Source organism: Pristis pectinata, chromosome 11, assembly GCF_009764475.1.
Source record: "Pristis pectinata isolate sPriPec2 chromosome 11, sPriPec2.1.pri, whole genome shotgun sequence".
Taxonomy (NCBI): domain Eukaryota; kingdom Metazoa; phylum Chordata; class Chondrichthyes; order Rhinopristiformes; family Pristidae; genus Pristis; species Pristis pectinata.
The window spans coordinates 51393177-51413867 of record NC_067415.1 but is presented as its reverse complement, the minus strand read 5'-3'; the positions used below and the strand labels follow the sequence as shown (position 1 = coordinate 51413867).

The following is a 20691-nucleotide window of genomic DNA, read 5'->3' as shown; positions in this document are numbered from 1 at the left end:
CCAGGGCTGAAATGGTGGCCACAAGAGGACATAGGTTTAAGGTGCTGGGGAGTAGGTATAGAGGAGATGTCAGGGGTAAGTTTTTTACTCAGAGAGTGGTGAGTGCGTGGAATGAGCTGCCGGCAACAGTGGTGGAGGCGGATACGATAGGATCTTTTAAGAGACTGTTGGATAGGTACATGGAGCTGAGAAAAATAGAGGACTATGGGTAAGCCTACTAATTTCTAGGGTATGGACATGTTCGGCACAGCTTTGTGGGCCGAAGAGCCTGAATTGTGCTGTAGTTTCTCTATGTTCTATGTTCTAAAATCAGCTGAACAAGTCACAGATCTGCTCAAACGTATTGTGTGTCATATTTTAGTGCATTAACCAAACTCGATTTACCAAATGAGAAATGTGTAATTTTTGAAACTATGATAAACTGAGCTTTACATCTGGATTAAAGAGATTCAGCTTTCCAGTAGAGTAACATTCTGTCATTATAACCATATCAACAAAAAAGGGCAAACAACACTCTCAATAGCATACCTTCATCCATCTCTTCCAGTTTTCTTTCTCTGTCTTCTTGTCTTTCTTCATCTTCAGCATTCAATAAGTCAGTCACTAATTCTATAACAGATTTGTAATTCTCGCCACTTGTGACAATTTTTCTTTGGACTGTCTGCTTCACAAGTTTTCGACCAAAACCCATTTCCATAGCTCCCTTAACAACTGGTGTGTTCATCATGACTGCATCCTCTGAACGACTTTCTCCAGGCTCAAAATGAACTGAGTGAATTGAAAATATTGAAGTTTTTCTTTAGACAAATGAAAAGATTCCCAAGCTATTATCCTATCTGAATCATCAGAGATGTTGGTTATCTCAGTATAGCACCTGGAAAAATGTTGTACAGACCTATCTGATTGTTCAGTGGTTAAATTAAGAGACAAGATTATATATAGGCTAAATTTCTGCTCCTGGTTTAGAATCTACATAAGATTAGATTAGGATTCTAGTGCTTTGGGAGTTATTATTATGTTACTAGTTGGAATGATGATCAAGCAGAAAGATAGCTTCTCAATCACTACATGAACAATAATATGCACAAAATCTCTTCATCTGCTTACAAATATGGAATGGAGACGAGAGAAGCTGGAATATGGAGCAAACTGTCTGCTGGAGGAATTCAGCAGTTTGAGCAGCATCTGTGGGAGGAAAGGAATTGTTGGTGTTTCAGGTTAAAACCCTACATCAGGACTCATGCAGGGTTTTGACCCAAAACACCGACAATTCCTTTCCTCACACAGATGCTGCTCGACCCACTGAGTTCCTCCAGCAGACTCTTTGTTGCGACAAATATGGAATACTGTGAAGATCAGAGGTTTCCTTTAATAAAGTGAAACCCTTGTAAATCTCCAGACCAAAACTCAAGTCACACCAAACCCATGCAAAATTAATTAACTGATGACAGCACTCCTTTGCAACATAACAGAAGTTCAAATATTGTCACTAACATAATTCCCAAACCCATTAGGTGAAATATCCTCAAATTTTCCCCTCTACCCATGTGCTGAACTTGCATTTTTAAATTTCTCTACTTTTCTTCCCCCCATGTTCATAGTCCACATGGACCATCTTGCCCTCTCTCCACCCTGTTCATATTAAACCACTGACCACCTAGTTTCATTTTGACATTTGCATGTTAACAGATACCAACAGTCATCATTTCACACACAGAAAAAAACCTAACTGCAAGTAAGATTTCCAGTCCATTACAGTCATGCATATCACTCTTATCAAAACCACAATAATATTCTACACAAATAACAACAGTAAATTATTCCTTCTCATTCTTCTTGACCTGTTTGACTGCTATTCTCTGCTAACATCTCAAAAAGGATTGCATTTACCCCCGTTATATTCTTATCTAGCTATACCAACATAAGGGCCTCATATTGTTTCCTCACCCCATGCCATAGTTCATCACGTCTATGCATGCGGACCTGAACTGGCTAAGGAACAACTAGATCTTAAAACTAACATTGTATCCAAATTGCTATGACTTGTCCTTTAATCTTTAATCTCATTCAGTCCTGCACATTTACAGATTTTTCCTCACTCTGATCTCTTGCATACTCCTGATTTTAAAATGACACCATCATCGGAAGTCATGCTTTCATGGCCATAATCTTTTTTGAATTCCCTCCCTAAACCCTCCTACTTTTCTTACCCCCTTTGAGGCATTCCTTAAAAACTACCTCTTTAATCATCGATCCTATTATCTCCTTATGAAATGCGCTTGTGAAGAACATTTGCTGTTTAATAGTTTAAATTTGCTTCAGGCGTTCTTAATATTTTTACAGTCCTTGCAAAAGATTTGTTGTGCTCTGTGTACATTGAAATGAATCAATGATAATCATCCACCACATTTTTTTAAATAAAAACAATACCTGAACTATAATATGGCTTGCATCTTATTATTAGCTTCTTAGCAATTAATATAACAGTTAAGACCAATAAAATACAATTGTAAGAAAAGAACTGGTAACTAATGTAAAAACTGGAAAAAGTGGGCCTTTCAGCCATGAGCCCCTTCCCACCTTTTACTTTAACATATCTTTTTATTCCTTCCCCCCAACTCGTGCGCTTCTGTAGCTTCCTATTAACTGCTTTTATGTTCTTAACCATAACTGTTGCTAGTGGTAGTGCAATACGCAACTTTACCATTCTTTGGTATTTAAAATAACTGGCCAAATTATTCAATTACCTTAGTTAATTGCTGCATTCCTAACAACTCTGGTTCATATTTACTGGTGCACAAACCCTTTATTAAAGTAGGCCTGGCATTGAGCTCATGCTATAGTAAAGTTATAAAAGATCCTTTCCAAATTAGTGCAAATGAGGTTCTTCTTGCAATATAGGAGTTACCCTAATTTAAGAGCTTTTGGGATGTTCACAAATTACCAGAAAACAATCGCTCTCTGCACAAAGCACAAAATATAGATAGGGTAAGGTAATTATTTATTTAATAGTTTAACATTAGAGAAATACAAATCCAAAGAAATTGCTTGGGGATGATTAACAAGGTTGGAAGCCATATTTATACAGATTACTTCTGACATTTCTGCCTACATAATTCTAATTCATAAGGGGTATTGGGGTAGCCAAAGAGAAAATACAATGAAGGAACTCTCAGCCTTCTCCCAATTAAGGATTAGCATGAGATTGGAAGGTTAGCAAGGAACAGTGCATAGCAATCTCGAGGTAAATAATATAGAAAATATTTTAGTTCCTCAAGCTGTTTTTACAATGTTTTATGGTTACCTGCTGTTTGAGTTTCCTCCAAGGTGTCATCGAACTGGAATGCAGCTACAAAGGAAATGGTGAAATGTTTTAAAATATTTTAAACTATTGTTAAAATACAGATATAGACACCACATATGACATTCTGATTAACTGAAGTGAAATATTACCTGGAAATCAAGCAGGTTTGGAAACCTTGTCTGAATCTGATTTACAAATGTTTGTCCCTTCTCTTGGAGAAGATAGTCACACCTAAAATGATAATATACTGGCAGGTTAAAACCACAATCAGGTTTGAGGACTAACATTAGTGTGGAATAGATATAAAGAAGGGAGAACAAGGATTGTCAGAGGCCGTCCTTGGGTTACGAACACCTAACTTATGGACACTCACCACGTATGAACAAGCTCCCATAATATTAAATTCAACAGCCCAGCATATGTACATGGCGTTCATTCCTACAAACAGTAGAAACTAGTTTCTCCCCTCTCTTTTTATTAATTGTTCTTTCTTTCCTCATACACCTTACATGCTTTTGATGCCATTCATTACAATACTGTAGTGGTGCGGTTACCATAGAATGATTTTTGTGCATTTCTGAGTCATGGATGTCCATGAAAGTGGAACCTGTTCATTACCCAGGATGGCCTGTATAAATAATTTTATTCCTTAGGTGTCACTAAAATTCTAAGAACCAGGGGAGTAGTTCAAATATGGTGCAAAAATGTTTGAGTATATGTACACTTTTAAACATAAATTCTAGTTTAAAATTGATCACACCAATATAATAATAAGTGCATCATTTTAAAACTCTAACTTTAGACTGGGCCTTCTGGCTCAGCGACAAGATTCTTTTCCTCACCTCATGGGCTAATGTGCATCTTTACTATCCTTAAGATGAGGGTGCTGAGCTAAATTCTCAAATATTAGATCTACCGAAATTCATGGAGTTCACAGTAGCAGGCCCCATTACCCACAAAGTCTGCATTGATCATTAACTACCCATTTTATTCTCCCCACATTCCCCTCAACTCTCCCCAGAGTGTACCAATCATCTACACCTGGGGTAATATACAGTGGCCAATTAATCTATCAAGCCACCTATCTTTGTGATGTGGAAGGAAACTGGAACACTTATAGGAAATCCAGTGGTCACAGAGAAACTTGCAAACTCCACACTACACAGCACCAGAAGTTAGGATCGAAACTGGGTTGCTGGAGCTGCGAGATAACTGCTCTACTGGCATCTGTCAGTTCTAATACTCCTGCTGACCTTGTCCTACTAGGCAAGTTGTAGGTTTGAGAGGTGCTGTCGAAGCAGCTTTGGAAAATTGCTACAATGCCCCTTGTAAATAGGATACACTGTAGCATCAGTAGGCCTCCGACAGCTTGAATGTTCGTGTAGCGAATGGGATACCAATAAACTGGAGAAGTAAGACCCGAAACCCAAAATGCTTTCCCCACCCATCATCCCTGCCCACACTCTTAAAATCAGGCTCACCCAGCTATATAGTTCTGCTCAAATCAATAAATTCATAAAGTTTTTATGATAAGAAGTACATAAATTATCACAGAAGCTGGCTACCTGACACAAACCCAACCATGTGTTGGGTTCAGACCAGGTGTATACTCTGATAAAACATGCTGCCTCAGGTTGGGTCAAGCCATGCTACAATGACCCTAACCAGCACCCCGAGTGGGTGAAGATAGCTCGCTCAGGACCACCACACGAGCAGTACATCCAAGATTGCAACCTTCACAGCGATTGGCTAGTCAGACATGAATAAACCACTGGCACGAGGGCTCTGAGCAGTTTCTATATACCGGTGGGTAGTTCAGGCCCGGAATGGGTATCCATTTCTTACAAAAGCAGACCTTTAGCTTATCCTTAAATATTCTGGAAACATTTCAACACATTCTGTTAAATGGTCATCTGAACAATTTACCTTGGGAACCATTTTGCATGTTCCACCCATGGGTCATCTCCAGCCTCCCAGCTCCTCAGGCCACCATCACAATAAAAGCATTTCACATCATCATTTTGACCTAAGTAAATAAAGATACAATTCTCAACTTCATTTGGTGGTAATCCAAAATATCCCTCATTTGGTTAAATCCCTTCTATTTAAATATTTTTAACATTTGCCAGAAACCACAAAGGCAGATGATAAGATACAAATACTAAGATGAAAGCAGTTTATTGAAGGGATTGAGTAGCCTCTGAGTACTGTTTCTTTTATCTAACATCTAGTTAGATTTAGTACTGAATGATGAGGTGAAGATTCTTTGTTCGGTGTGAAAGCCTAACAAAAAGTGAGCATATATAGTCACAACTCAATACTAATGGAAGGGACCATAAAATCTTATCACGAAGTAAAGAAATTCACACTGTTGCAAGTCTGAGGAGAAAGTGGACTCAACCAACAATTGATTGTTATAGCCAATCTGAGAGTATTCAATGATGGAATGAAAGACTAAAAAAAAGTTAAATACCTCAGTACTCAAACCTTAAGCAGGAGAATTTTATTATTTAAAATGATGGTAGAGGAGACCATAATAAAGGAGGGCAACAGTTAAACTTCTGTTCTGACTGATCTTCTGGCCTATGTAATTTCTTTCACTTCACCTCCATCCTACAAAGCTGTGCTACACGTGGTGTCAATGAATAGCATATCTGAATAAGTTTATGTCTCCATGAAAACAACAGTTAAGGTAACAGTCTCTTCACCATCCCATCCCCAAAGTGGCCCAACCATGTCTTGAGCTCCATTTATAAAGGATATTCAGTGCTTCCTCAGATCAGAACAGTTACAATTTCATTCTACGTCTTCAGGTTTACTAGAGTAAACTAGAAATAAAATGCTCATACCAACATAGTAGAAACCAGCTCGAGATAGCTGTTCGGGTTGCATAAAATTCCTCACTGGCCATCTCAAGAATGTCTGTAGCCGTGTATCATAAGACTGCATTTCGGGATGTCTTGGATGTATGGCAGCATGTCGATTCAGTCTTTGCGATTCTGAATTATTCATGGGAACGTTACCAACCTCATTACCCAAAACAAAGGGGCATGAAGGAAAATGTCTTCTATGTTCAGTTAATGCACGGTCACCAGGTTCCCAGTTACTTAATCTTCCACCACAAACAAAACATGCAACTTTATCATCTTCCCCAGTATAATAAAACCCAGCTTTAGCTAGCTCTATTGGAATTAAAGAAGAATAGGAGGGCCAATTCTGAAAAGTTTGAAGTCTTGTTTCTTCATTATACATAGCTGCACTGTAATGTGGGTATCTCAATTGTTGTGACATGTCTTCCACACTTCTGGAGGCCACTGGATCAGGAAGACTGCTGCAGTACAAATCAGGTGGCGCTGCATTTTCATAATATGACGACTGAAAAAAAGAGCCACTTGGCAGAGAAAATCGAGAGCGACTTGAAGAGCAGTCAAGGCTCGAACGTAGGGTATTAACGAAACTGCAGCCTGGGTTAGCCCTTTTGTGCCTTTCAACTGCATTATCTCCTGGTTGCCAGTTCTCAACAATAACCCCACAAGAGAAACACTGCACTTTATCACCAATATTGGTGTAATAGAATCCAGCACGTGCAAGGTTCCTTTCAGATATCAAAACACTTGGCGGGAATTTAGCAAACGTTGAAATGCGGTATAGTTCTGAAGACAGGTCATATTGCAGTTCTTGATCACCACCTATTCTAAAGTTGCTAAAACTTTGATTTTGAAGTATATTCATGAAGAATATTTTGCAGAACAAGGGCATACCTTTTTTTGGGAGGAGCTTTGTTACTAGTTTCCAAAGCTAAAAATTTATGGGCGTAAGACTGGAGCGCTGCACATAGGTGAGCAATTAAAAAAATGCAGGAAGGCTGAAGAGACCAACTCCTGAATTTCACTTAAAAGAGTTAGGCCCTAAATCCTATCCTAACCAGGCCCTAAATCCTATCCTAACCTGACAGGTTCTATGCATTGCAGTGATATTAATCTTAACTGCTATCAACTTGCAAGGATGACCACCACCATCAGGTAAGTTTGAGTCTGGAGGAGATTGGTGGGCTGGGGAGGGGCTAGTGGTGGGAGAGAGAGGAAAGATGAAAAACTGATGGGAGAAGAAAAGGGAAGGGAAGAGAGTGAATGATTCATGAGAGTTGTTCCTCTGAATCACCAGCTCACAGCAAGTTTTGACTTGATCTTCTGGACAGACCAAGCTGATTGCCCAGAATGGGATTCTGATATCAGAATGCAACCAAATACTTGGCAGGGTGAGTTAAATTTAGAGCATTAATTGTATTACAAGATAGACTTTAAGAAATTAAATTATACGAAAGGAAAAAAGTTCTGCTATTAAATGATTGTAGAGTATCAACTGTGTACTTCTAAAGTTCTGTTGTGACGTATACATGCAGCAGCCAATGTGCATAGGGTCTTATTTTGACGTCATATTTGTTTGAGGAAAAAAGCAGTTTTGAAGTTGCTTTTCTCTCCCATTCCTAGCTCAATATAATTTCCTGAACTGGCATAATAACATGCAAAAACAGACAAGTTATTTTATGCACCTATTCTATTTAAGAAAAAAAATTACTACTTGGAATGAAATTGATGAGCAAAGCCAAGAGTAAGTAAAACTGCTGATTGCCTTTTATTTAAATGTCTTTATTTGAAATCAAAGCAAAATGGTTAATGTTTGAAGTGCAACTGAAAGATGACCTTTATAAGGAATAGAATTTCCAAAATGAGCAGAAAATTGAGTGCAAGGTTTCACTTAAATAGAGGCCTTCTTGAAAAATTATAATTGAACAGAAACAAAGCTCCTTCCAAAAAAGGTATATGCCCATTGATGTTTAAACTTCCATCATAAAGTTAAAACTTCGACTAAGAAAAAGGTACATCTTCAATTTTGGAAATATTAGCATGGCAAAAGTAACTGGAGACTGTAGATCTTCGAAAGAACCCTGAGGATGAAGAAAAAAGTATTCAGCAAAGTTTTTTTAAACTACAAAGCATAACTTTGCAACTACCACATTTCAATTTATATTTATCACTGTTCCCATTAACTTTATTAAACTATAATATACTTTGATGATAAGCAATTCTCTAACATTGTTGAATTACTTATTACAGTTAAAAGCCTGTTAACCACTTTGGGAACAGAGTAGAAAGACAGAAGCACACAAATAGCTAAACACTGGTATCACACTACTTGACATGTTCAGCATCCAGAATGGACTCACTTTAAGCTATGCTAGTTCCATAATGCAAACGGTTTAAAGCTCTGCCAAATTCTCCCAATAATGCTCAGTTGCCTCTTCATTCTTTTCCCCTCCCCCTTACAAAAAGCACAAAGTATTATTTTATAACTTAACTGCCAAACAAGGTCTAAATTTGTCAGCACATTGCTTCCCTAGTTCCAGGGTAAGAACAGCACTAAGGAGGGGGTGCAGAACATTATGTATGTGAAGGTGAACTGGAAACTGTGGCCCATTTTAATCTAATTACATGACAACAAGATAGATGAGGTGCTGCTGGAAGACAGTTAAATCCCAGATGCAGATTAAATGTAAAGGCAAAACCCACATAAGAAAGCAATCTCCAGATGACAAGTACAGAGTAGGATGATAGTGCAGACAAGTACATGGTTTGTGCTGAAGGGAGAGTTTTAGATTTCTCCAATATAGCATTCATCTCCAAATGGAGTTAATGAAGTTAGTAACAGCACTAACAATGACTTACCACAAGATTAATGATACTTAACTCTGGTCAATGTCTGAATGTTATACACAACTTAAAAATATGGGAACAGAGAAATGAATGTCCTTTAATCTCTCTTGCCCACTAAAGATGATATTCATCTGTGACTCAATTCCAGATGCTCTCTCCACCCCTCCCCCCACATTTCCCTTTAAATCTTTGGTTAATAAATATCTTATATTTAAAAGAATCAACCTACTATCAAATGCCATTTGTGACAAACTCCCAACTTCTACCACTGCAATTTTTAAATTTGGTCTTTTTAGATTTATACTCTATATCCCTTACCACCTTGAAGACTTCAATCAAATCAGCCCTTAATTACCAGATGGTCTTTATATATAAAAGAAAATGAGCTCTGTATTATCAACCTTCACCCACGTACTTACACATTAAGCACACACAATTCAACTTTCATGCAAGTGTTGCAGAACAGTGCCTGCCAGTGGAATAAATAAGAAAACTGCGCCACACACAAATTTGATTTGGGGGTAGGGTCAATACCAAGTTTCACTCGCATGTGCGCAAAGCAGTGCTAACTTGAAAAGAACAAAAACAAAACGCTTGAAAAACTCAGCAAGCCAGTCAGCATCTGTACAATGGGAAACAATGTTTCAGGATGGGGAAATTGAGACCTAAGTAGCTTTTCAGTAAGAGGGAAGTAGGGGAGGTTTGTGTAGAACAAAAGGAGCATATTAGGCTTTGTCAAGGGCAGGTCCTGCCTTACAAGCCTGATTGAATTTTTTGAGGATGTGACTAAATACATCAATGAAGGGAGAGCAGTAGATGAAATGTATATGGATTTCAGCAAGGCATTTGATAAGGTACCCCATGCAAGGCTTATTGAGAAAGTTAAGGAGGCATGGGATCCAAGGGGACATTGCATTGTGGATCCAGAACTGGCTGGCCTGCAGAAGGCAAAGAGTGGTTGTTGAAGGGTCGTATTCTGCAATGGAGGTCAGTGACCAGCGATGTACCTCAGGGATCTGTTCTGGGACCCTTACTCTTTGTGATTTTTATAAACGACCTGGATGAGGAAGTGGAGGGATGGGTTAGTAAGTTTGCGGATGACACAAAGGTTGGAGGTGTTGTGGATAGTATGGAGGGCTGTCAGAGGTTACAGCGGGATATAGATAGAATGAAAAGCTGGGCTGAGAAGTGACAGATGGAGCTCAACCCAGATAAGTGTGAAGTGGTTCATTTTGGTAGGTCAAATATGATGGCAGAATATAGTATTAATGGTAGGACTCTAGGCAGTGTGGACAATCAGAGGGATCTTGGGGTCCGAGTCCATAGGACGCTCAAAGCAGCTCCACAGGTTGACTCTGTGGTTAAGAAGGCATACAGTGTATTGTCCTTCATCAATCGTGGAACTGAATGTAGGAGCCGAGAGGTAATGCTGCAGCTATATAGGGCCCTGGTCAGACCCCACTTGGAATATTGTGCTCAGTTCTGGTCACCTCACTACAGGAAGGTATGTGGAAGCCATAGAAAGGGTGCAGAGGAGATTTACAAGGATGTTGCCTGGATTGCGGAGCATGCCTTATGAAAGCAGGTTGAGCGAACCTGGCCTTTTCTCCTTGGAGCAACAGAGGATGAGGAGGGACCTGATAGAGGTATATAAGATGATGAGAGGCATTGATGGGGTAGATAATCAGAGGCTTTTTCCCAGGGCTGAAATAGTTGCCACAAGAGGACATAGGTTTAAGGTGCTGGGGAGTAGGTATAAGGGAGATGTCAGGGGTACGTTTTTTTTTACCCAGAGTGGTGAATGCGTGGAATGGGCTACCGGCAACGGTGGTGGTGGAGGTGGATATGATAGGATCTTCTAAGAGACTTTTGGATAGGTACATGGAACTGAGAAAAATAGAAGGCTATGGGTCTCTAAGGTAGGAACATGTTCGGCACAGCTTTGTGGGCCAAAGGGCCTGAATTGTACTGTAGGTTTTCTATGTTTCTCTATGTTTCTATCTGCAATTGGAAGAATTGAAAATTAATGGGTACATTAACCTACATTATCAGCACATTAACCTACTAGGCCTGTGTAACAAGTTGTTAATGGCAAGGTGGTGGGGCTTATCCTACACTCATGAGCCCACCCTGCTGGGTAAAAAAAAACAAAATAGAAAATGCTGTAAAAAAACTAAGCAGGTCAGGCAGCGTCTATGGAAAAAGAAACAGTTAATATTTTAGATGAAACCCTGCATCAGACCTGTGAAGGAGAAATTAGTCAGTCTGGGTAGCAGTGAGATGCGGGTTAAACAGAGGGAATTTCTGACAAGAGTGAACACGAGGCAGATGGGATATGGTCCCATGGTTGTATAATGCGTGACTGATGCGAGGATTGAAACTCAGAGGCCTAGTAGCTGAATGTGCTGATAAGCCATCTCAACTCTTACCACAAACTCCCCTTGCACGATACAACCCTCCCCCATTTCCCCTCATGAAAACCTATTTGCACCTCTTTCCCAATTCTGACAAAGGGTCACAGACCCAAAACGTTAACTGTTTCTCCTTCCACAGATGCTGCCCAACTTGCTGACTCCTTGCATTTTCTATTTTTGTTTCAGATTTCCAGTATCTTCAATTTTTTTTTATTTCCATTTACCTTTGAAGTAGGTTACCTATTCCATGTTCTTTTCCCACTCCTACTGGTCCACCCAAGCTCTCTCTCTCCCTTTATTCACCTTTTCCATTCTCTCCACCCCCCCATTCCCCCAACTTGTTATCTAGAGTCACTGCTCCCCCATCTCATTCCCTCTGCCACTCACCAACATATTTATCTACCTAGGTTTCTTCTCCCTTAATTCACCCTTCCAATTTCGTCCCCCATCTGGTTCCATTATCCCTCCCTTATCTGATTCCACCTATCACCAACCAGCTTCTGTCTCAACACTCCCCCTCCCAACTCCAGCTGCCCATCATGTCCTCCCACCAATCTATCTGGCTCCACCTATTGCCTACCAGCCTCAGTCTCACCCTCACCCCTTCCTCTCACTTCTATATACCGGCCATCATCCCTCTATCCTCAGTTCTATTATAGAGTCACAACTAGAAATGCTGACCATCCCTTTGCCGCCACAGATACTGTTTGACTTGCTGAGTTCTTCCAGCGGTTTATTTTTATTGCTACCTTCAAAGTAATGTTGATTGGAGACATAAAAGACTGCAGATGCTGGAATCTGGAGCAAAACAAAATAAACCACTACAGATCCAGATGAAGGGTCTCAACCCAAAACGCTGACTTGTCTGTTTCCCTCCACAGATGCTGCTTGACACAATGAGTTCCTTTAACCTTTGTTTGGGTTTGATTGATATTGACTGATATAGTGAACCGACTCATGTATTCTGAACTTTTGAGATTAGATATGGGAATGTTGCGCGGAAGGCCAAAAAGTAACAAATAGTATGTCAAAACAAAGGATGCAAAATGTCTTCTAAACTGAAAGACCAAATGTCATGTTTTGCTCTTTCTCTTGTCTGGCAGCCAACTATATTGAGTTTAGCAGGTGGCAAGACAGAAAATCTATGGCAGGAAGCCAAAACCAGAACCCTTGATACTAAGCAAATGTCAGCATCTAGACCACATTTAGAGTACTGTGAATAGTTTTGGTCCTTTAAAATATTTTATTGGGTATAGAGGGACTGTCCCATGATAAAAGGTTAAACAGACCGAGAATCTGCTCATTGGTGTATAGACGAAAAAAAAAACAACTTATTTGATACAGATTTCTTAGAGGACTAGACAGAATAAATCCAAAGTGGATGTTTCCTCTAACAGGAGAGTATAGGACCAGAGAGTCTGGTCTCAGAACAGGGGGGCACCCATTTACAACTGAAAGGAAGAACAATTTCTTTCAAGAGGATTGAATGTCTTTGGAACTCCTTGCCACAAAGAGATGTAGAAGTGTAGTCTTTGTGCACACTTAAAGCAGAGATAGATTTCTGCTCTATAGGAATAAAGAGCATTAAAGTGGACCTGAAGAATGGTAAATTAGCCATCAATCCTGCTGAATGGCCTTGTTCTGTTCCTATTCATAGTCTTCAAAGCCCTCTCTGCCAGCATGTAGTTAAATTTTGAAAGAATCATTCATGCACAATGAAGTCTCCGCAATTTTATTGATTTGTATATAGCAAGCATAACATAGCTTAAGTCAATAACTAAAATAAAAAGGCTGATGGCTCTCTAGAACTTGTCTATATTTTGGGTATGGAGGTCCCAGCTTTAATGCTTACTATTCAGTCCCCTTTAGGGAAATAAACTGAAGCAGCTCTTCATATCCTAAAGTATACCAAAGAAAAAAATCAGCTTCTACTCGATCACCTTCTAGTGCTTTAGCACCGATTTACCTCCAGCTGTTCCAAAACCATTTTTGCTATATTGAATGAGACTTCCAGAAACATCAGTAACAATTACCAGTATTTATGGCCCCCATGTGCTCAATTCACTCAGCCCCTTGCTGTTCTTCCGAACTCCCCAATGACACATCCTTGAATGCCTGCAGTGATTACTGTACTATTAAGCCCTAATGACAATTTGAATTACACTTGGAGGCATCACTGGCCCTGAAAATGGGTGTTTAAGATACAGAATGTCAAAATTAGTGTTGTTTTTGTGGGCAGAAATGATTTTCTAAATTAAAAACTGCAGACTGTTCAGTGAATTATTCAATTTTTATATACTTATTTTTTCAGGATCTAAACATCACTGACATGACCAGCATTTATTGCCTGTCCCCAATTGTCCAGGAGAAAACGGTGTGTGCCACATTCTTAAACCCTGCAGTCATTCTGGTGCAGATATTCCCACAATGCAATTGGCCAAAAGTTTAAGGATTTATACCTAGGACAAAGGACAACAATATTTCCAAATCATACGATGTGCCACTTAGAGGGGAACATGCAGATGGTAGTGGTGTTCCCATGCACCTGCCCTTCTTTGCAATAGAAATCACAGGTTTAGAAATGCTGTCAGCAACAGCGTAGCCAAGTAACTGCAGTGCATTTTCTGCATGGTACACAGGTAATGAAGGGAACAAACATTTAAGGTTGTGGCTGGGGTACTTATCAAGTGTGTTGCTTTGTCCTGGTTTGTCCAAGTGGGAAGTATTGCCTCACACTCTTGACATATCCAATAGATGCTGGAAAGTCTTTGAAGTCAGAGGTGAACCATTGCCACAGGATACCCAATCTCTGACCCGATTTTATAGTAACAGAAATTACATAGCTATTCTGGTTGAGTGTTCAGTCAATGGAAATCCCCAGACTGTTAACAGTGGGAGACTTGTCAGGAATTGAGTGTCAACATTCCATAATCATAAGGTCAGATTTGGGGCTGATTGGTTATGATGGAAGATCAACAATGGAAGCAGCTGAGGAATAGTGCAGCTAAGGAAATATCTCCAAGGAACTGCTGCAATGACATCCTGGAATTGGAATGAGTGACCTCTAATGACCACAACCAACTTCTTTTATGCAAGGTAGGACTATGACCACTGGAGTGTTTTCTCCCCTTGATTCTCATTGGTCCTTGGTGCCACATTCAGTCAAATACCATCTTACTGCCAAGGGTAAATTACTCTTGCATCATCTTTGGAGCTCAGCTCTTGGATCCACATTTGGGCTAAGGCTACAAAGGGGTCTAGAGCCAAGTGCTTCTTGTAAAGCCCATATTGGGCATTAGTGAACAAGGGTTTTTTCTTTAAAACATTGGTGACAACAACTTGTGCGCTAATGATTCAGAGTACTGTCTTGCATTGTTGCTAGGACATACCCGGGCAATTTTCCCACATAGTTGGTGACAATTCATACTGGAACTGCTTGGCTAAAGGCACATTGAGTCTTCAGTACTACCACCAAGATGTTGTTTGGTTTATTAGTCTTTATTATATTTTCAGTGCACCAAGTTGTTTCTTACAGTGCAAATCAAATTGGCTGAAGGCTGGCTTCTGAGATGGTTGGGATCTCAAGCGAAAATCGAGATCGTCAAGCCAAGTCCATTTGGCACTCCTGGTTGAACATGGTTGCAAATGCCTCCGTCTTTTCTTTGACAGTCACGATGGGCCCTGGCATCAGAGGCTGTTCTTGGAGCCTCCTCTCCGTTTGTATTTAATTATTCACACTTCATGAATACGCGTGGCTGAACTGCAGAAATTTGATCTAATCAATTGGCTATGGGATTGCTTGGCTCATGCTGTTCAGCATTCTAACAATCCTGTGTCGAAGCTTTTCCAAGTTAGCACCTTTGCCAGGCTCTTAGAATATCTCATCAATCCCATTCCCCCATTCATTTCTCAAAAGTTATTCTATCTCACATGGCCGTTAACTCCACCCCCTCTCCTCGAGCTTCTCCTACCCACTACCTTCACTAGAGATAATTTAAAATAGCCAATTAACTTACCAACCAGGAAGTCTTTGGGAAGCGGGATGAAACCAAAGCATCAGGAAGTAATCTGTGCTGCCATAGGGAGAATGTGCAAACTCTATACAAACAGCATTGGAGGTTAGGATCAAACCTGGTTTGGAATTCTGTAGCAGCAGTCCTACTTGCTGCCTCACTTTTCAGTATATCTGATACTGTTCCCAACATGCTCTTCTGCTTTCCTTGTTAAAATAGGGAATCCCCAGCTTAATTGCAATGAAGGATATGCCAGGCTGGAGGAATACATGTCTGCTGCTGACAGTGATCCATAGCACCTTATCGGGTCCAACAATATGCCCAGTTTGAAGATGGGACTCTGTCACTAGAATGTTATTTTGGAACTGAAATGAAACCGGCTGCATCCAAAAATACAAACTACAGATACAAATTTTATGCCCAATATGTTCATTTTCACCTAAAGGGTATACCAACATTCAAGGATGGAGATATTGTACATCAATATGTCAAATAAATATTTACATATTAAGAAGCTTTGGCAGGCATCCTGTACTCTAACAGTGTTCCTCCCCACCTTTTCGGTACTGGTGAATTTAGACCACCTTTATCTTTCTTTCCCCATCTCTTATGGAACCTTCTTCAAATTTTAGCCCACCTTTGTCAACCTTTTACCAATAGGCCAGAAGAACTGCTTTGAAATCACCAACTTAAACTAATGGCATTGCTCTGATGTCGTTATCACAGGTAAAATAAGCTGATTTACTGGAATCAGCTCAAAACATAAGATTTGTGAATCAACAAATTACCATTTAAAAGCCCCAGACTTGTACCTTGTTCTTTTTTGGCTAGACCCAGACCATTTTCATAAGTATCCACCCACATCTGGAAATGCCAAAGTGCCACTAGTTTAAGACTTCAAAGTAGGAACATTTTCTTAAATAAACATCATATGCAATATTTACTAATTATTTCCTTTCAGAAATGTATCCAGCTCCCTTTTAAACACTATAATTAAATATGCCTCCACTATATCCCTTGACAATGCATTCCAGATCCTTCCCACTCACTGTAGAATGAGAAAACTTTTCTTCATGCAGGTTTTGGTTCTTTTGCCAATCACCTGTATTTTATTGTCCTAACTTCTCGACTCCTCCACCAGTGGGAGCAGTCTATCTACTCTATAAATTTTTCATGATTTTAATTACCTACATCAGAAGTCACCCCCCCCCCTCCCCTCCCCATTCCAAGGAGAACCACTCCAGCATCTTCAGAATATCTATCTAATTGAAGTTTCTCATCCCTGGAATAATTCTGATAAATCTCATCTGTCGCCTTTCATACTGTTTTTCAAAGTGTTACACCCAGAATTGGTCAAAATACTCCAATTGTGACCAAAATAGTGTTTTGTGTTGGTTCTTCACAACTTTCTTGCTCCAGCACTCCACTTTTCAAGCCCAGAATTCCACAGGTTTTATTTTCATCCACTTTCCCAACTTGTCCTGCTATTTTCAACAAACCAAGCATTTATACCTACAGATCCTGGTTCTCACACGCCTTTTGGAATTGACCCCTCCACTTCAAATCGCCATTTTCTAATCTTCATACCAAAATGGAACACTTGATGTTTAGAGGGACTCGGGTGTTCTTCCATCCAAATCACTAAAAGGTAACATGCAGGTTCACCAAGCAAATAGAACAGCAGATGGTATACTGCTCTTTAAGGCAAGAGAATTTGAGTACAGATACCTTGCTCTGATGATATAAAGCACGAGCAAGGCCGTTGTGTGAAATTCAGGTCTCCATACTCAAGGAAGGATACATTGCAACAAAGGTTGAACAGATTGATTCTTGGGATGGCAAGTTTGTCAATACAAGGAGAAATGAAGTAAACTGGGTTTATGTTCTTAAGATTAGAAGAATGCAAGGTGATTACACAGAAACGTACAAGATTTTAGGGTAGGTGTGGTGATGTTTTCTTTGGCTTGAACCAGTCCCAAATAATAAGCCATTTTTTCATCCAGAAGGTTGGGAATCTTTAGAATTCTCTGCTCAAGAGGACTGTAGAGGATCTGTCACTGTATATTCAAGATAAGCATCAATAGATTTTAAAGTATAAAGGGAATAAGCATTATGGGGTAAGTGTAGGAAAGTAGTACTGAGGTAATATGTCAGCCTTGACCATACTAAATGGTAGAGCAGGTATCCTGCTTCAGGCACATATTTTTTTCTCAGCTTTAAATTTCGTCCACCATTTAGCCATTGCACCAGCTTGACAATATCTCCTTATCTCTATTGCTATCCTCCCCACATTTCATCATAAGAAACACAAATAGCAGGAATAAGCTATTTGGTCCATTGAGCTGCTCTTCCATTCAACAAGACCATGGCTGATCTTTTACCTCAACAGAATTTTCCTGCCATAGCCCCTCACCACTTGATTCCTCTAATGTCCAGTGATATATTGATCTATTTTGACTGTAACCAACGACTGACCCTCTAAAGCTTTTTGCAGTAGAAACTAACAGTGAAGAAACATCTCATTTCAGTCCTAAATGGCCTATCCCCTCACTTTCAAACTGTCACCCCTAGTTCTACACTGCTCAGCCGGCGGAAACATGCTCCTCATATCTACTCTGTTAAATCCTTAAAGGATTTTGCATGCCTCAATGAAGTCATTCTTTTCCCCAACTCTAGAGAATACAGTGGACTGAGTTACTCAATCGCAGATCCACCATCTCAGGAAATAGTCTGGTAAATCTTTACTACACTTCCTCTCGAGCAATAATATCCTTTTCTGGGCAAGGAGGCCAAAATTGTACATAATACACAATGTGTAGCCTCACTACACCTCCAAGCCAACTCAGTTTGAATTTCTCCCAGTTCTGATGAATGTCAATAAGAACCGTTATTTCTCTCTTCACAAAGCTACCCGATCTGCTGATCATATTGTTTTTACTTTAAAAATACAATTAAGTAATCAAAAATTTCTGTACTAAAACAACTCCACTTCTAAATCAGGAACAAAAACTATCCAGTCTCCTCTCAACCAAAGCAATGAAGACTGTCACAGTGTTGCCAAGCAGCACTAAGCAATGGTCAGTCTGGGTTTTCACCAAGACAACTAGACACCAGACCTTATCCCAAACAATAACCAAATAGCTGAATTCCACAGGTGAGGTTCGACTGACTCCCCATGGCATCAAGGCAACCTAGTAAAACAGAAGTCAAGGGGTAGAGGGAAAAAAATCCAGTGGTTGGAACCATACTTCACACAGAGGAGGATCGTGTAGTTATCAGAGATCAATTACCCCAGGAGTTCCTCAGGCCCAGCCATCTTCAGCTGCTTTATTAAGGGCCTTTTTTTCATTACAGTTAGAAGTACAGATATTCACTGATGATTGAACAAAATTCAATTGCAATCACCATTCCTCAGCAGTTGGAGTAGCCTATGCCTGCACGCCACAAGAGCTAGACAACGTAAAAGCAGGAGACAACAAGTGGCATAAAGGCACCATGTAAAGTCCACCTCCAACAACTTATCTTTGACATGCAACATTCAACAGCAATACCATCACCAAATCACTGTTATCAATATCCTGGAGGTCACCACTGACCAGAAACTCAACTGGACCAGCCACATAAATACCATGGCTAAGAGCATGGTACAGAAAAGCAATTCATGTCCTGACATCCCAAAGCCTTTCCAAAATTAATAATAACCCGATCATCCAACCATTCAGAAATCCCAATGGTTTGGCATCTGGCTTAAAGGTAATGTTTGCTATGCTCCCTTCCCACTCACTGGGGCCTGGCTCCCGTGCTCCTTTCCCACCTAACTGGTTCACTAGAAGATTTACCGTAAAGTCCATTTAAAGTGTATCGGTGTATTCATTGAAATAACATCCAACAGTCCAGAAAATCTACCAGTCTATCAAAGTCCCAAATGTCCCGTGATTATCAGAGTTTTACAGTACAAGGCACAATTCAGCAGAATGATGGAATACTCTCTACTGGCCTTGAGTGCAGTGCCGAGAACGCAAAAAACTCAACACTTTCCATGTCAAGGCAGCAGCTTGACTGGCACACTATAATCATCCTAAACATTCATTTCCCTCATGAACAGCACAATATAGTATGTACTATGTAAAAAGTGGACTGCAGTTATTTATTCAGGCTACTCTGACAGCAGCACCTACACCTGCAACCTATACCACAAAGAACAAGGGCAGCAGATGCATGGGTAGACCACTGCCTACAGATTGCCCAAGTCACAGATCATCCTGATTTGGAAATAAGTAGCCAACCTCTCATCCCCCCCCCCCCCCCCGAACCGTGGGAATACCCTTCATCAGAAGCAATTCAATAGGTTCAAGACAGCCCACTGCCACCTTCTGAAAGGCAATTACATATAGGCAATTTATACTGAACTCGCCGGAGACGCCACGTTTCACAAATGAATTTAAAAGAAAACTGGATCCTATGTCTTACCTGAACAGTCAGAGTTGGCTCCCTTTTACCACCCTGTTTGACAAATGACTGAATTATTTTTGCAAGTACAGGCAACCTAGGCGCAGAAAGGAGTTACCATAGAGGACACATTTTTCCCCCCTTCTGACTCAACACAAGTCATGTCTGGTAATAAGTCAGAAAGAACCTTAAGACGGGTGGCCACCTAACCGTAAGAGGCGGCACTGCCTCCAGGACATTGACTAATAGGGTGATTCTGCAGCCGAGTTTAAACCGGGCCTTTCCGTTCTGTAGTCAGCTTCCTCAAACCACCTTTTCACTGACGTTTCACCGCGCTTGAGATAGGACTTACTCACTTCATGGAAACGGCTCCTTCAACCCAAAACCTCAGCAATTTCCGAAAAGCAAAGTCGCCACCGCCTCCTCTTCCTCGCACGACTCCTCCCTGTCTTTACCACCCCCCCCGAAACCCTCGACCCTTCCTCCGGGAACTTGCCGGGCGCTCCGCTCGTCCGCCCACTGCCCCTTACCCAGGCGTTCGGCCCCTCCGCCCCCTGTTTCCCCCCACCCCCACCGACCGAGACTCCCCGCACTCGACTCAAACTCTCCTTCCCACCACACCCACCAACAGCACTCACTGCGGCTGCGCAGTTCCTCAATTCAAAGCATAAACAAAACCGTCGCTGCCGCTGCTTCTGCCCTTCCCATTGGTCGGTGAGAGGCAGCAGCTGGCGGCCGCCCATTGGCTGCCGGCCGGGGACTTTCCGGCGGCTGTGGGTGCGTTTCGTGCGGCGGAG

General features: G+C 40.7%; 1 protein-coding gene across 1 annotated transcript in view; it reads right to left on the bottom strand.

Annotated features, from left to right (window-relative positions):
* birc2 (baculoviral IAP repeat containing 2) overlaps window positions 1-20402 on the bottom strand; it is a 31172-nt gene extending 10770 nt beyond the window's left edge. Inside the window, exons 1-6 of the mRNA XM_052026569.1 lie at window positions 20251-20402; window positions 6154-8252; window positions 5231-5330; window positions 3454-3535; window positions 3305-3356; window positions 529-768 (exon numbers count right to left, since the gene is read on the bottom strand). Coding sequence (XP_051882529.1) covers window positions 529-768; window positions 3305-3356; window positions 3454-3535; window positions 5231-5330; window positions 6154-7063 — 1384 coding nt within the window. The 5' untranslated portion in view covers window positions 7064-8252; window positions 20251-20402. The remainder of the gene's footprint in view (window positions 1-528; window positions 769-3304; window positions 3357-3453; window positions 3536-5230; window positions 5331-6153; window positions 8253-20250) is intronic.
* Between the last annotated feature and the right edge of the window lie 289 nt (window positions 20403-20691).